At 45.5% G+C, this 15123-nt stretch overlaps 1 protein-coding gene across 3 annotated transcripts in view; it reads right to left on the bottom strand.

Moving 5' to 3' along the window:
* FUBP3 (far upstream element binding protein 3) overlaps window positions 1-13322 on the bottom strand; it is a 51163-nt gene extending 37841 nt beyond the window's left edge. Inside the window, exons 1-2 of one of the 3 annotated variants that reach the window (XM_032418296.1) lie at window positions 13155-13244; window positions 11494-12261 (exon numbers count right to left, since the gene is read on the bottom strand). In XM_032418296.1, coding sequence (XP_032274187.1) covers window positions 11494-11556 — 63 coding nt within the window. In that variant the 5' untranslated portion in view covers window positions 11557-12261; window positions 13155-13244. Of the gene's footprint in view, window positions 1-11403; window positions 13126-13154 lie in introns of those variants that run through there. The other 2 variants (XM_032418295.1, XM_032418297.1) reach the window with 2 other exon arrangements.
* Window positions 13323-15123: the final 1801 nt, after the last annotated feature.

Below are 15123 nucleotides of genomic sequence, written 5' to 3'. Positions count from 1 at the left end.
AAGAAAGGAGACCAACAATATGAAGAACTTTGTTCAAAAGCTTTTATCACAGGATTCCCTTAGGAAACAACCTCCCCAATACTATTTAAAAGGCTGTGTTTGCTCAAACATGACAACTCGTTAGGAAAACAGCCATCCCATAACTTCAACACCTATAAAGTGATGATGTCATCTATGGAGATCTAAAATAGTAAGCTGCTCCTCACTGAAGTGTCCAAACATAGGGAGATGACCGTCTGTCCAGACTACTTCAGAAGGATTCCTGCACTGGACAAAGTGAGATAACCTCTGAGAGCTATTTCAATTTTTAATATTTATTATCAGTTAAAAAAATTATCACATAGCTATTAAAGCGCTCCCCCCCCCCCCCCCGAAACAAATGCTATGTGGGATTTATCTACTTTGTTCTTACTGGAAAATTAAATGTGATCTTCATGATAAATCAACTCTTTCATTTAATCAGAAGAATATTTACAGCCACTGCTCTTGATGTTACTCCCTAAGTTAAACTTAATAAATAGGTGTGGATTAAGGGGTAGAAGGGGCGCCTGGGTGGCTCAGTCGTTAAGCGCCTGCCTTCGGCTCAGGTCATGATCCCAGGGTCCTGGGATCGAGCCCCACATCAGGCTCCCTGCTCAGCGGGAAGGCAGCTTCTCCCTCTCCCACTCCCCCTGCTTGTGTTCCTGCTCTCACTATCTCTGTCAAATAAATAAAATCTTTAAAAAAAAAAGGGGGGGGAGCAGATAGAAGCGCTGTCCCACAGAGCAAGTCTTCAGTGGTAGTTTTCCTGAGCTTGTCCAAATGTGCCCAGAAGTCTGAGACCTTCTGGGACCAACATAAATGACCTTAAACAAATAAACAACCCAAGATAATCATGACACTGAAACCCCAAGGCAGGACTTAAATGTCAGGGATCCAGGGTCAGGTCTCTCCCTCCGGTTTACTAGTTCTGTGTGTTGGACAAGCCCCTCTCCCCTCTGCATGAGATCCTCCGGGTGTACCACCACCTGCCGCAGAGTTTGGGGAAAGCTAACAACATACTCTCAACACAAAGGAGCTTTGTATACTAGAAAGCGCTTCACAAATAGCACGGCTGTTAAAATAAGGCAACTCATCCAACCAATGTCGAGTGCCTACTACGTGCTGGGCTCTGTTCCAGGCACTGGGGTTCCTGTGGTGAACAAGAATAACCAGGCCCCGGGGGGCACCTGTGTGGTTCAGTCGGTTAAGTGTCTGACTTGACTTTAGCTCAGGTCATGATCTTATGAGCTTGAGCCCCTCATCAGGCTTTGCGCTGGCGGGGAGCCTGCTTAAGATTCTCTCTCTCCACCTGCCCCTCCCCAATTCTATTTCTCCCTCTCTTAAAAAAAAAAAAAAAAAAAAGGAATAACCAGGCCCCTACTCTGAATCAGCAGTCAGTGGGGAGTAACAGGTACACAAGCTAACCAATAACTGATCATTTCAGCTGGTAATTAGCATTATGCTAATAAGAGAAGATAATGACATAGCACGCTTTGGAGAGCTACCTGAAACAGGGTGATCAGGGAAGGCCACTGTGATCACGCTAGGTCGTGTGATCTAAGACCTAACGGATGAGGAAGGGCTGGCTATCGAAAAATCTGAGGAAGAGCATTCCAGGCAGAGGGAACAGCCTGGATAAACGCCCTGAGGCAGGAGCCAGCCTAGCAGGTATGAGCCCAGAAGAGAGAAATCAACGTCACAAGAGTAGAGGGAACTAGATGTGTTCCAAGACACAGGCAAGGGCTGGTTCCCTAGGGCTCTAGGTCACAGTAAGTGTTTGGATTTTATAGGAAGGGTGACAGGAAGCAACTGCGAGGCGTACTAGGGGAAGAAACATGTTTTCCAAAGGTCCCCTTGACAAGGAAAATAGATCCTAAGGAGACAAGAGTAGGAAAGACCATTTAGGAGATATTCTAGGTCAGGAGTTAGTAAACTATGGCTGGTGAACCACTTGCTTTTGTAAATAAAGTTTTTATTAGAATCCAGCCACACACTTTTTTCGGTTGAGGAATTGCACTGAGACCATATGGTATACGGTGCCTACACAGGTCATTTATTATACAGACCTTTAAAGTCTGCCGGTCCCTATCTAGGCTAGAGATGATGGTACCTGGATAGGTGCTTATTTAAGAATATTAGTAGTAGTAAATAATTAAAATACTAAGACTGCTGATAGAAACCCAACCTCCTATATCCAAGAGGCCATTTGCTCTAAAACAAAATACTGTACATGTCTTGCCTAACAGCATTCTACCACTGACTTTAATCTTGCTTTCCATATTTGTTCTGGATAAGTTTATGGAGGTTGGCTACCTACCTAAGACGCAAAAGTTAACTTTAAGGACCAGCTGGTAAAGCAGGTAGATTAAAAGGTGAGAACACTGCCTTGGCTTGTGCCCCATGGAGACTCTTTCACCTGCTACAATAAACTGAGCGGTAAACGACTGATGTGGGGTTTTTCAGGATTATTGGCCCAGCTGCTTTTAAAGACAGCCCAAAATGTGCCCAGCAGATAGTGAAGATGACCCCAAAGCACAAAGAAAGGGGTACAAGGGCTCATGATTATCAGTGGAGTCCCCCAACAGCATGCATGCCAAACCACTGCCAGACACAGACCCCCAAAACATCCACTCGACACATTAGGCCCACTCCCTGCTGCTTTCTGATGATACTTCTTTGCTTCCAGATCTTTCCCCTTCCTTCCAAAGTAGTTAGAAATGTTATTCCTGAGTCTTTAGCCTTCCTTATAATTTATACAGTACGGTTTCGCATGTTGCTGGAATGTCATTTTTTCCCACAGCTGATAGCTAAAAATGCTACAATAGTTTCCTGTTCCTGAATTTGATCAAAGGCTGAGGCTTTCAGATTTGTTCTTAAGTCATGTTTACTTCAGTTATCTGTAATTTGGGAAATTTCCACTAAGAGAAAAGCCGTACACACGACTGCTTAAGAGGTGTAACTCTGACTCTGAAGCCAACAGGCTGCATCTGAACCCGGCTAACGGCTACACGAATGTTCAACAGGAGTTTAACAAGACAATGTACAATTGCATCATAACTTACACCGGTAGTACATTGTACATATAATATTCTGTAAAGAAACAATGTGTTCTTCCATTCATTCAAATGCAACCTTATTTTATTTTTTAAGTAGGCTCCACAGTGTGGAGCCCAATGCAGGGCTTGAACTCAAAACTGTGAGACTGAGACCTGAGCTGAGATCAAGAATCAGACGCTTAACCGACTGAGCCACCCAAGTGCCCCCAACCTTGTTTTAAAGAAATGATTTTATTTTTTATTTATTTATTTATTTTTTTTTTAAAGATTTTATTTATTTGACAGAGAGAAAGACAGCCAGAGAGGGAACACAAGCAGGGGGAGTGGGAGAGGGAGAAGCAGGCTTCCCGCAGAGCAGGGAGCCCGATGCGGGGCTCGATCCCAGGACCCCGGGACCATGACCTGAGCCGAAGGCAGACGCTTAACGACTGAGCCACCCAGGCGCCCCTAAAGAAATGATTTTAAATATCCACTAAAATAATGAGTTAAAATTTAGTGAGTGTTTACTGCGTGCTGGGCACTCTGTGAAGAGCATTTTATTTATTTTTTAAATAGTTAAGACTTTTTTTTTTTTTTAAGATTTTATTTATCTGAGGGCGCCTGGGTGGCTCAGTCGTTAAGCGTCTGCCTCCGGCTCAGGTCATGATCCCAGGGTCCTGGGATCAAGTCCTGCATCGGGCTCCCTGCTCGGCAGGAGGCCTGCTTCTCCCTCTCCCACTCCCCCTGCTTGTGTTCCTGCTCTCGCTATCTCTCTGTCAAATAAATAAATAAAATCTTAAAAAAAAAAAGAAAGATTTTATTTATTTGAGAAAGAGAGAGCACAAGCAGGGCGCGCAGCAGGCAGAGGGAGAAGCAGGTTCTCTGCTGAGCAGGGAGCTGGATGAGGGGCTCGATCCCAGGACCCTGGGATGATGACCAGAGCCGAAGGCAGATGCCCAACCGACTGAGCCACTCAGGTGCCCTGGGAGGAGCATTTTAAGTATTCTATCTCATTTATTCCTCACAATGATTCTCCAGGAGGTTGGTATTATTTCCATTTTAAGACAAGGAAAAGTGAGGCTCAGAGTAGCTGAGTGCCCTGTGCAGTCACACACCTCCCTTAGTGGCAGGAGCCCTATTTAAGCCCAGCCTGCCCAGCTTTAACCTATGCTGTAACCCACAGCACTAGGCACCTCCCTTCTTCCACCTAATACTCTATTAAACATATTTCATTTCCCAGGGACTCAAAACCTAATGATTTCCAGGGCACAGAGCTCAAGCAATTCCTCACATTGTAACTGATCGCTCTGAAGGGTACCTGCTTAAGGGAAGTGAGGTACATTCTCAGCTAATAATGGTGTGGGACAGAAAACAAGAGAGTCACTGAAGCCAGGATAGTCCAATAAAACCAAGGCCACTCCCGTCCTTGCCCTGAAGGGACTCTGCTGCTGCTTTTTTAACCATTGGATTTCCTTTCCCCCCTTTTTTGGGGGTGAGGCCAGGAGGAAAATCTGCTATCTCACTACCTGTGCTATTTTAGGCACCATAATAGATGAACTATAAATCAACATCACAGACATTTGACCTCGATTCTGAATAGTTAGTGGAAACAAGGAGGAGGGGAGCACTGAACCAGGAGTCAGTCAAGGGTCCTGGTTTTCCAGCCAGCTCTTCCAGTGTATGACCTTAGGCGAGACCTTCAAAGGCCTTGTTCCTTGGGGTACTCACCTGTAAAATGCAGGGATGGACTAAAGCAGTGTTTTCCAAAGAGACGTATGTAGGCATTTTGGGGAGGTGCACAGATAAATGTTTTAAACTTCTGTGTGTGCGTGTGTACACACACATATATATATTTTACAGTTATTTAAGCTTATATGTGTGTGTATATATATATATATATATATAGTTTCTTACAGTTACCTTCTATGCATGGCAAAGTTTTTCACTTACAATAGTGATTTAGTTTCCTTTTAAAAAAATATTTTAAATAAATCCAAATTTTAAAAAGATTTAAAAATATTAAGTAAACAAACACTGAGGGTTCAATGATATGGCAAAAATCATAAAGGTCGTACACAAATCATTAAACTTGGGGAACATAGCAATTAATTATTCCCAGTGCACATTTTTGCAACTAAAATTCTCCAACAAGTTTCATAATCGAAGTAGTTCACCTTGTAAATCTGAAGCAGCAGCTCTGTGTATCTCCACAGCTTTACATTTATTAAAACATTACACTCAACAGAAACTGGCAAAGCCATCAGAATGCCACGTCATCCACATCCCGTGTCCATACTATTAAATATAGCTACTGTTGATTCTCACGGATCCAGCGAGCAGACGTGAAAGCTCACATGACCTCCTAGGGAGCAGGAACCCAACTTGCTTCCTGGGAACCTCTGCTCCACAGTCACCTGAGTGACCCTGCCTAGGCCCCGGAGAATACATGGGCTGGACAGAAAGTCTCTGTTGCCCACGGCAGGAAGACACAGTATGTCACTCGCGCAGTCAAGCCCAGTGGCTGAGATCAAGTCGCAGATGGCAGGTTCTGGAGTCCTGGTGCACAGGGGCAAGTCCCAGTTCTGCTTCCCACTACCTAAGAGGTCACACCGAGGGCAGCAGTGTATCAGACTTACTGCACGCTTGCTAAGTGCCTGATGGTGTCCTCAGTTCATCTCCACGGTGACCTTATGAAGTAGCTACTCTTCTCCCCCCCCCCCAAAAAAAGTAGCTACGCTTCTCGTTATTGGGGGATTGGGAGCCCATCTGCCTGGAATTATATCCATGGGGATAAGGAGACAACAATGTAAAGCACCCAGAACAATGCTGGGCACATGGTAAGAAATAAGAAATGTTTGCTATTTTAATCTTTTATTGAAAAATAATAAAAACACAGAGAAGTACCCAGATCGTAAGTCTACAGGTCGCTGCATGTCCCCACACTAAAATACGTGTGTAACCAGCATCAAGATCAGGACACAGAACATTCCTGGGGCCCCAAATCTGCCTCACGCCCCCTTCAGTCACTACCTGCCCCCCCCAAGGGGAACCTCCTAACTTCTAATATTAGCTATTAAAAAAAATTATTACAACCACCAATGACCTCCGTTTTCCAGATGAAGAAACTAAGGCTTAAAGAAGTTAAAGAACTTGCCCAGTCGCTAAGCTAGTAAGTGGCAGAACCAGAACTTGAACTCACATGGGCTGAATCCAAAGTCTTTTTTTTTCTTTTTTAAGATTTTTATTTTATTTGAGAGAGAGAGAGAGACAACACAAGCAGAGCAGAGGAGCAGAGAGAGAAGGAGAAGCGGGCTCCCTGTTGAGCAGGGAGCCCGATGCGGGGCTGGATCCCAGGACCCTGAGATCATGACCTGAGCCGAAGGCAGATGCTTACCTCACTAAGCCACCCCACGTGCCCCAAATCCAAAGTCTTAATAAGCACTTCACTGTACAACAGCCCTCCCCCCATCCGTGGGGGGATACATCCCAAGACTCTGGACACCTGAAACCGCAGATACTACCGAACCCTCTATGTATTGTATTTTTTCCTATATGTACATGCCTATGATAAAGTTTAACTTCTAAATTAGGTACAGTAAGAGATTAACAGTAACTAAAAATAGAACAATTATAACAATATACTATAAAAAACTGTTATGTGAATGTGGCTTCTCTATCAAGATGTATTGCACTCGCTCTTCTTGTGATGATGCGAGATGAGCGGCAGAGGGGCTGTGAAGTACCGTTAGGCTACTGTTGACCTTCTGACAAGATGTCAGGAGGAGGATCAACTGCTTCTGGACTGCGACTGAGCACAGGTAACTGAAAACCCGGAAAGCGAAACCGCAGATAAGGGGGGACTACTGTGCTACCCCCTGGGGCCTTTGTGACCATCAAATGAGAGAACATATATGGAAGCCCTTGCCTGGCATCCAGAGCAACAGGGGCTCAATGAATGCCAGCTATTGTTGTCATCAGAGATGGGGCCCCAGCTGATCCTGCCCTATTTACTGGCATTAACCAAAACAAGGAATTCTATACGCCAATCAAATAAGGCACAGCTCTCCGGAGTAGCTTTTCCGGACAGCTTCATGCCACCCACATTTGGGCAGAATTAAATACTCCCTTTTCTGCATTTGCAAAGCACTTTATAAACTACCTCTAAATAATGTAACTCACTGAGGAAGTTACTGATTATATTGTCTCCCCACTATAGGGAGCTCTCTGAACGGGAGACCTGTCTCAATCCTCAGAACCGCTAGGGCAAAGGTTTTTTAACTGGGAACTCCAGGGCTTAGCTTTAGAGAATTCACGAACCTCCTGAAATTACATACAAAACTTTTTAAGTATTCCTGAGGTGAGGTTCAAAGTTTTCAAGAGTTTTAAAAAGGTCCGTGTTCCCGAAAGTTAAAGTGCAGCTTCCTTAACGCATAGCAAAGTGCTTGACACATAGAAGGTACTCCTTAAAGGTCTGCTAAATTTTTTTTTTTTTTTTAAAGATTTTATTTATTTATTTGAGAGAGAGAGAATGAGAGACAGACAGCATGAGAGGGAGGAGGGTCAGAGGGAGAAGCAGACTCCCTGCCGAGCAGGGAGCCCGATGTGGGACTCGATCCTGGGACTCCAGGATCATGACCTGAGCCGAAGGCTGTCACTTAACCAACTGAGCCACCCAGGCGCCCCAAAGGTCTGCTAAATTTAAAGTGGATCTGGAGAAGCCCATCTGAAGGCAAAATGCTAGGATGACCAGCTGAGGCTCTAAGCTGAAATGCTGCTCCAGCCAGAACCTGCATAGGCCCCAAAGATGACATGTCGATTCGTTTTCTACCCTACATCCCAGCTAATTCTACCAGCATCCCCTCAGTGTGTTGTTCAGATTCTGATGCCTCAGAGATGGAAAGTTACCCAGCCACCTCTGTGAAGGAACCAAGTCCTTAGAACGCAGAAAACAGTGACCGAAGAACAACTGTGTATATTAACTATTTGTGTACCTCCGAGAAAATAGCTTTATTTCCCTTTGGCTCATCATTTTCAAATACAAGATGAGAATCAGAACCCTGGTCCTATTTCACCTGGCTCTTGTGAGGACTAATCCCACAATAAGATGAAACCAGCCGCAAACCCGTCTGTCTTATCTTTGCGCTGGCCTAGCATCCGGGCAGGAGGCCCTGGAGTCAGCAGATCTTCAAATAATGGCAGGCAATCCGAATCACATCACTACTTCTATTAACACTACTCAGTTTCACAAGTGATTTGCTATTAGCTGGTATGAGGATAAAAGTACAGTTTATGCCTCTAAAAGAAGTACTGGCTATTCTTTCCCAGGTGTCTTTATAACAAAACTCTAAATGCAAAACATTTTCAAGAGATGGGACTCTTAACAGAGTAAAAGGATTGCACAGAAAAGCTGGGGAGAGGGGAGTTCAAATACATGCCCAATATAACGTAATAGAAAGCAAAAGAACCAAAATGATATGGCCAATTTTTTTTCCTAGATCCAGCTAGATGACAGCTTGGAATGTTCAAGGGCTTGAAGGAACTATTGAGATTATCTAGCTCAACATTTCCTGAAATTTGATCTGTAGAATGGGACTTGGTTTTATGAAAAGACAGTATGAAATTATATAACTTCAGGAGATTTACAACACACACCCCAAACTCCTATAGGACTTAATACACACAAGCATATTAAAGGTTCTGAGAAGTCCTGCATTAAAGAAGCTAATTCACCTTTACCTGACCCTGAATTCCCCAAACGTATCAGTCCATGAATCCTTTTCCATGGAAGATCCATGAACAGCCTGTAGATCAAGAGTTGGGATGGCCGACCCAGCCCAAGGTCAGACAGCTACTTGGAGGAGGAGACTCAGGTCTCCTCAATCTCCCTACACCATTCCTTCCATTAGAACTTTCAAATAAAAACCAGAGATGATGGACTCACAATTTGGAAAAGGACGAGGGGAAAAAGCTGTTGATTAGGCATCCCAATGGCAACCCAGAAGTCAATGCCCCGTGTAAAGGGGCAGCTGCTAGTCAGCTCCTGCTGAGTACTGCCGTTCCTGAATGTGGGAGCAGTGTGGCCGGATCTTTTCTTGAGAAGCTAGAGATCTCAATTTTTATGTGAAATCATTCTAGTTTCTAACTGGCATTGTGTGGGTTAAACAAAGCATGCTTGCAGGCCTGCTGTGAGCCTTCTCCAGCCCATGGGCCACTGGTTTAACTCTGGTCTAGGTAAATTTGTATCTACAGAATGGGCCTTCAGGAGAAACCAAAGTCTGATGCTACACATGGGCTATCAGATTTTAAAAGAAAGATAAAGAAGTCTCCGATAAAAATGAAAAAAACCTTAGAAACACACAGTGGAACATACTGTGCATTTACTATCTACTTTTCAATAACGAACAGGAAGTTCAACACTTCCATGAAAGCAGTGACCCAAATGGGCTCAGTCACATCAGCAAAACCCTTTAACAAGGACTTGCTCTTTACAGGGCACTCTACTGGGTCCTATCAAAGCAAAGATACAGGAGCAGCCCATAGATTTCCTGCAAATATTGGTTTTCTTCAAATGTTTGAGAAAGCAAAAATGAATGGAGTTAATCCCTCATGAATCGATGACTTGAGCTACTTGAGTTGGGTGTGTAGGAGATAATCTCAGTGGCATAGAGCTGAAATCAATGGGGCGCTCAGCACATTTGCCATGAGTCAGAAGCATCATGTATTAAGGAAGCAAAGGCAGTCTCTCTCAGGGAGTGACCAAGAGCCAATGAACAAAGGCTTTTTCTTTTAATGGTGGATGCACATTCTCGTAAAGGCAATTTTGTGCGTTGTACACAGCACACACGCCAAATCATCTACTGCTCAGACCCAAAGCTCAAGACAGCAGCACTAGCAGGCATTCATGGAGAACCAAAGACATTCTGAGACCCCACGCCAATGAACATTTCCTAAAATAAAGTGCCGGTGAAGGATAGGTTCTAGGCCTATGGAACTGTCAAAAAGTTACTTCCTATTGATTCCACAGGGGCTTGGTCACAATCATTCGGGTGCTGAACCACCATGACGCCCAACTCCAACTGGCACCCGTTACACTGTATTTAATGTAAAGAATACCCCGGAGTTGTGCGACACAGAGGCACTGACTGGGTCTAGAACAAAATAGGGGCTTAAAGTCCTGAAAGCATTAGCGGTTGGCAAGAGAACTGCCTTCTACTTCGGTGATGACTGGCAGACGGCTGGTCCAACCTGGGGAAGGCTGCTGGGAATCTGTAAGACACCGCGGTGTTACACTGTCCTGTTAGCACACAAATGTGTGCACTACATGACAGGGGCCGCTGAACCACCAGCAGCGGGCTTTCTGGGAACATTTTTGTTTTTAGAAAAAACAAACCAAACAGAACAGAGTTGTACCTACTTATCCATCATCTCTGTGAGGTCCTCTGGTAACCTAGACAGTCAGGGGAGAAGCGCACTGTGGCTGCAGAACAGGACGGCCTAGCCTGTCTGGCTTTGAGTCCACATCCCACCCTTCATAGGATCCTGCTTTCTCTAAACGATGAGTTTAAAAAACTTATTTTTGCTGACCTGCCAATGACTTGGAGAACTGAACATGTTTTTTTAATACCCAGCAGTCTTAAATCTTCATCAATGGGACGGAATCAGACCACACTTCTATACTTGTATACTTCCCTACGGAATGGCTGTATTATTCGTTTGTGCCAAGCACTATTAACTCACTGAACTTCACGCTGCTGCGGAAAATTTTACATTTTATATGACATCTCCATAGACTCTCTTTTGATCTAGGAATACCATGCTCAGAGGAAACGAAGAGTAACAACTGATTCCCTATGTTGGAAAGAGTCCAAAGGATATGCAGGAGGATTCAAGATGCCAGGCAGGAAGCTTAGTAGATTAGGTACTGGGCTCCACACACCAGACTTATTAGAAACTGCAGGTTCAAATCCCAGCAGGTTCGTTTTGGACTCTGTTACAATCTTCTAGATAAACTGAGCACAAGACAGCTTACTGTTCCCTAACAAACCCATGAGGGCTTTCTAGGCAATTGCTGGTGTTTATGAGGACATGTTGGGCGAGAGTGGGGGAAGCTTTGCAATCACTGAAATACAGAAATACCTCATCTTTTATTTCCAGTTACTAGAGAGAAAAAAAGCACATTTCTGCAACATGCCATGTATACAATGAAGTAGAACCATCATCATCCAGATGCCCCAATATGAGACCCATTGAGGTGAGCTTTACTATAAAGCATACAACAGTTTCAATTTCTAATATTCCATTCTTGCCCAATGCAAATCTATAAATAAACCTAAAATTACTCACAAACCTGTTTTTTTTCTTTAGTTTTTAAAGGCCATCAAATCCTTGGAGATAGTATCGACCTCCAGCTGTTAATATTCAGAAGTAATACACTTACAGTACTGTCTCCATTGGGCTTATTACTGCTCCAGTCAATGGTGCATTTCAGAGCTGGGAACATTTCCAATGAAGTTTTCTTTGCTAGTAGTAAACACCACTGCTTCAACAATCCACATTAGGTCAGCATTTAACAGAGGGTCTCCCTCCCTCTTGAGCAGGTTGTCCAAGAATATGAGCTCAACCACTGGCTCAAGAGAAGCAGAAAGTCTTCTCAATGGTTCAAAATTCATTTTATGTTCAACTACAGGCCTTCTGCAAACTGAGGATCTGAGCTCTTTAGGGTAGTGACTATAATTCTTCCTGGATAGAGAAGGCCAACAGGTGATTGTCACAAATCAGCACAAAGCGAAAGCCATTACATATTAGTAGCCAGTGAGAAACAAGGTTCAGGACCCTGGACTGTAGAGGAGAGCAGTGAAACACGCCGGCAAGCAGGGTGGTGCAAGGGGAGCTGGATGGCATGTTCATCCATTACAGCCACTGGTTGGCTCTGAAGTCTAAGTAAGATGGATACTCACTATTGTACCGGTTGATGCCTAGGCAGTAAGTAACAAGTCATCGGATAAAATTTTAGGTGGAACCACAGGTTTGGAAAGTTCTGGGATCCAATATAATGTCTACAGGAGCATCAGTATTAAAATGAAAAGTCAGTATCTGGGAAACAGGTAGGGTTCCCTCCCCTGGAATACTGGAAAGAGATGTAAAGACCATATCTTCAAGCGACCAAGTGGAGACCTTCTTCTAATACAATGAGTCCTGTGGCTTTCTGTTAGGAATCAAGCAGTAATTAGTTATAGCCCAACTTTTAAGGTGTCAGTTAGTACGCCTACAATTAAATAGGAAGAGACGATGAGTATAAGACACTCAGCAGCAAATGTTTAAGTGTCAGAGCTAACTTGTAAGTTTTACACACGATACAAGGACATGTTCTGCTCTAAGCACCATGCCAGAAGCCAGAGTATTTCTGGCAGGTCCCACATTCATTCTCCAGGGAAGCTTGCAACCTCTTAAAACCCAGCTTATTTAACTCTGGCAAAATGCACGACACTGTCAGATGGTAAGGTGTCACTGTTGGGATGAGTCCATATCACATTCTCCCCGAGAGAGGAACTATCGCCCGTAAGGGATTTCTACGTCTTGTGGTCCACCCACACCTATTCAACATCTTCCTCTCTCCAAGAGTAACTTCAAAAGTAAAATACCCTCGAATTCCTGCCACTCCACCCTCCGAATACAGGAAGTCCGAAGACGATGTTTTCCAAGTTTTAAGAAGCTACAGGGCCTGAGACGGCCGCTTTCTGTCTACACCCGGGTCCTCACCGTGAGCTCCCCAGCCCCCACCCCTCGCGAACCTCAGAAGCCCATGCTGGATGCCCTGCAGGTCCAGTCCGGGCGTGGGGGCGCGGTGGGGCCAAGCGACCCGGGCAAACCCTCTCCCAGCGGCTGCGCCTAGGAGAGCCGCCCGACAGGCTGGGCCTGGGCCTCCCGGTGGCGCCTCATCCCTCGGCTCTTCCGGCTACAGGAGCCCCAAGAAAAGGCCGAGCCCGGCGGAGGCGTCAGCCCAGGCTGCCTCCGGTCCCCAGGCCCGACCCCCTCCTCCCCATCGGGCCCGGCCCCGCCTCAGGCTCCCGTGCTCCCGCCAGCCGGCCGCGCCCGTACCTGCCGGACCCGGTGCAGGGCGTCCACGAAGCCCTCGGCTTTCATCCCCACCGGAGCGCTCTGCCCCTGCACCAGCTCCGCCATTACCGCCCCCGCCGCCGCCGCCGCCGCTCGGCTCCCCCGTCCAGCCTCCAGCTCCGCTTGGGGACCCGTAGCCGGAAAGGGAAAGTCGCCCCACTTCCGGCGGAAGGGAAGCCGGGACGCTGGACACGAGAAGAGCCGAGCCTGTGGGGCGGGGTCAGGGCACGTGATCACGGTCCGGCCGGAAGTGGGGGCGGGGCCGCGGGCGCGTGGGCGTGTCCAGCGCGGGAGGCAGCTGTCCGGCCTCCGGGAACAGGTATCTGTTCCCAGACCAGATCTGGGTCCTGCCCGTGGATGATGTCGTAACAGGGCCCTAAGGCTCGGATGTGGCCCGAGGTGTCCGGCTGTCGGCTGTTTGGAAACCCAGGGAGGAGTGGTGTAGCTTTCCCAAGACAGCACCCAAGCAGTCCTGGTTCACTAAAAACCTGACCCTGGCAGCCCCCCCAGGAATGGCCATTGGTTTAGAATATTGGGATTGAGCTCTTTGAAATGGCACCGTGAGGACCGAGGGAGGCTAGAGGGCAAGGGGCAGCACCACAAAATGTCAGTTTCCCCAACGTTTGCAGAGAGAACCGGGCCGGAGTTCTTCCGATTGCACCGAGGATGGGTCAAGCCACACCTGGGGTTGCCTGGCGACACAGCTCTGGAAGGACGCTCCCAATGGAAAGTCCTCTTATACATTCTTTCTCAAACCCTGGGACTCTGGGGAAACAGAAAATAGAACAGGACCATCATTGCTTCCATGCTGCTGAGTCAAAACCCTACTGCAAGGTGCCTTCTTGGAATGCTTAAGTAAATTTTTCTTAATGGTACTAGCTAGGTATAGATACCGCAAAGCAAGGGAAGGAATCTTAGTGCTGGAACACACTTGAGCTTTTGAGGTGAATCTTACAAATGAGCAAACAAAACCCCCAGAAAAGAAACAAGGCTTTGAGACTTTGACACACATCTTGTTAGTGGCAGGTCCAAGTTGGGGCTCCCATCTTTTGATTAACAAGATTGCCCTAATGATTAATATTTCCCAAGTCCTGTTGTGCCAAGGAGTTGGATTTTAATGGAGAATCATGTCAAGCATTTTATGCCCCTCTTGAAATTAGGAAGGAAGATAAGCACTAGAAAGGAAATTAAGGAGTGCCTGGGTGGCATGGTCGGTTGAGCATCAGACTCTGTTTTTGGCTCAGGTCTGGTCTCAGGGTCCTGAGATTGAGCTCTGTCTTGGGCTCTGCGCTCAGCATGGAGTCCGCTTAGGTTTTCTCTCCCAATCCCTCTGCCCCTGTCCCTGTAAAATAAAATAAATCTTTAAAAGTAAATAAAAAGGAAATTAAGAAGTAAAATATAGTATGATTTTCTTTGATGATCCTTTGTGTCAGCATGCTAGGAGAGCTTTGGGTTTTGGAAAGAAGTGTGGAGAATAACTGACCAATAATCAAAGAGTAGTTCTTCATTTGTTAATGACTTCACTACCAGACTGTGAGTTCCTTTAGGACAGAGACTGAGTCTTATTTTTCCCCGTGTCATTAAAATTTGGCACATAGCTGCAAAGAAAACTTATTTTGAATTGAATAATGCCAAATTGGGATAATTCTTAGAGTATGGTAAAATAAAAGAATTTGACAAAACTGTAACATTGAAGATTATAACTTTCAGACAAAATGTTTCAACCCATGTAGGAAAGCACATAGTTGGCTGTGTTCCAGTTGCTGGTGAAGGGCTGTCATGAGGCAGGACCAACACATGTCAACACACCTATTTGTGGTCCATCATGGGTGTGTTCTCTTTTAATTTTGCTATGTTTGTAAAACTCAAGGATATGGCATCAACCTTCAGGAATGGGGATGATTCTACTGACCTAATATCATGATGCTTGTGTTTTGAATATTTTTTAAAG

The sequence above is a fragment of the Phoca vitulina genome, unplaced genomic scaffold (genome assembly GCF_004348235.1).
Source record: "Phoca vitulina isolate PV1807 unplaced genomic scaffold, GSC_HSeal_1.0 scaffold21, whole genome shotgun sequence".
Taxonomy (NCBI): Eukaryota; Metazoa; Chordata; class Mammalia; order Carnivora; family Phocidae; genus Phoca; species Phoca vitulina.
The sequence above is the reverse complement of the archived record's forward strand: the minus strand, read 5'-3'. Positions and strand labels throughout refer to the sequence as shown.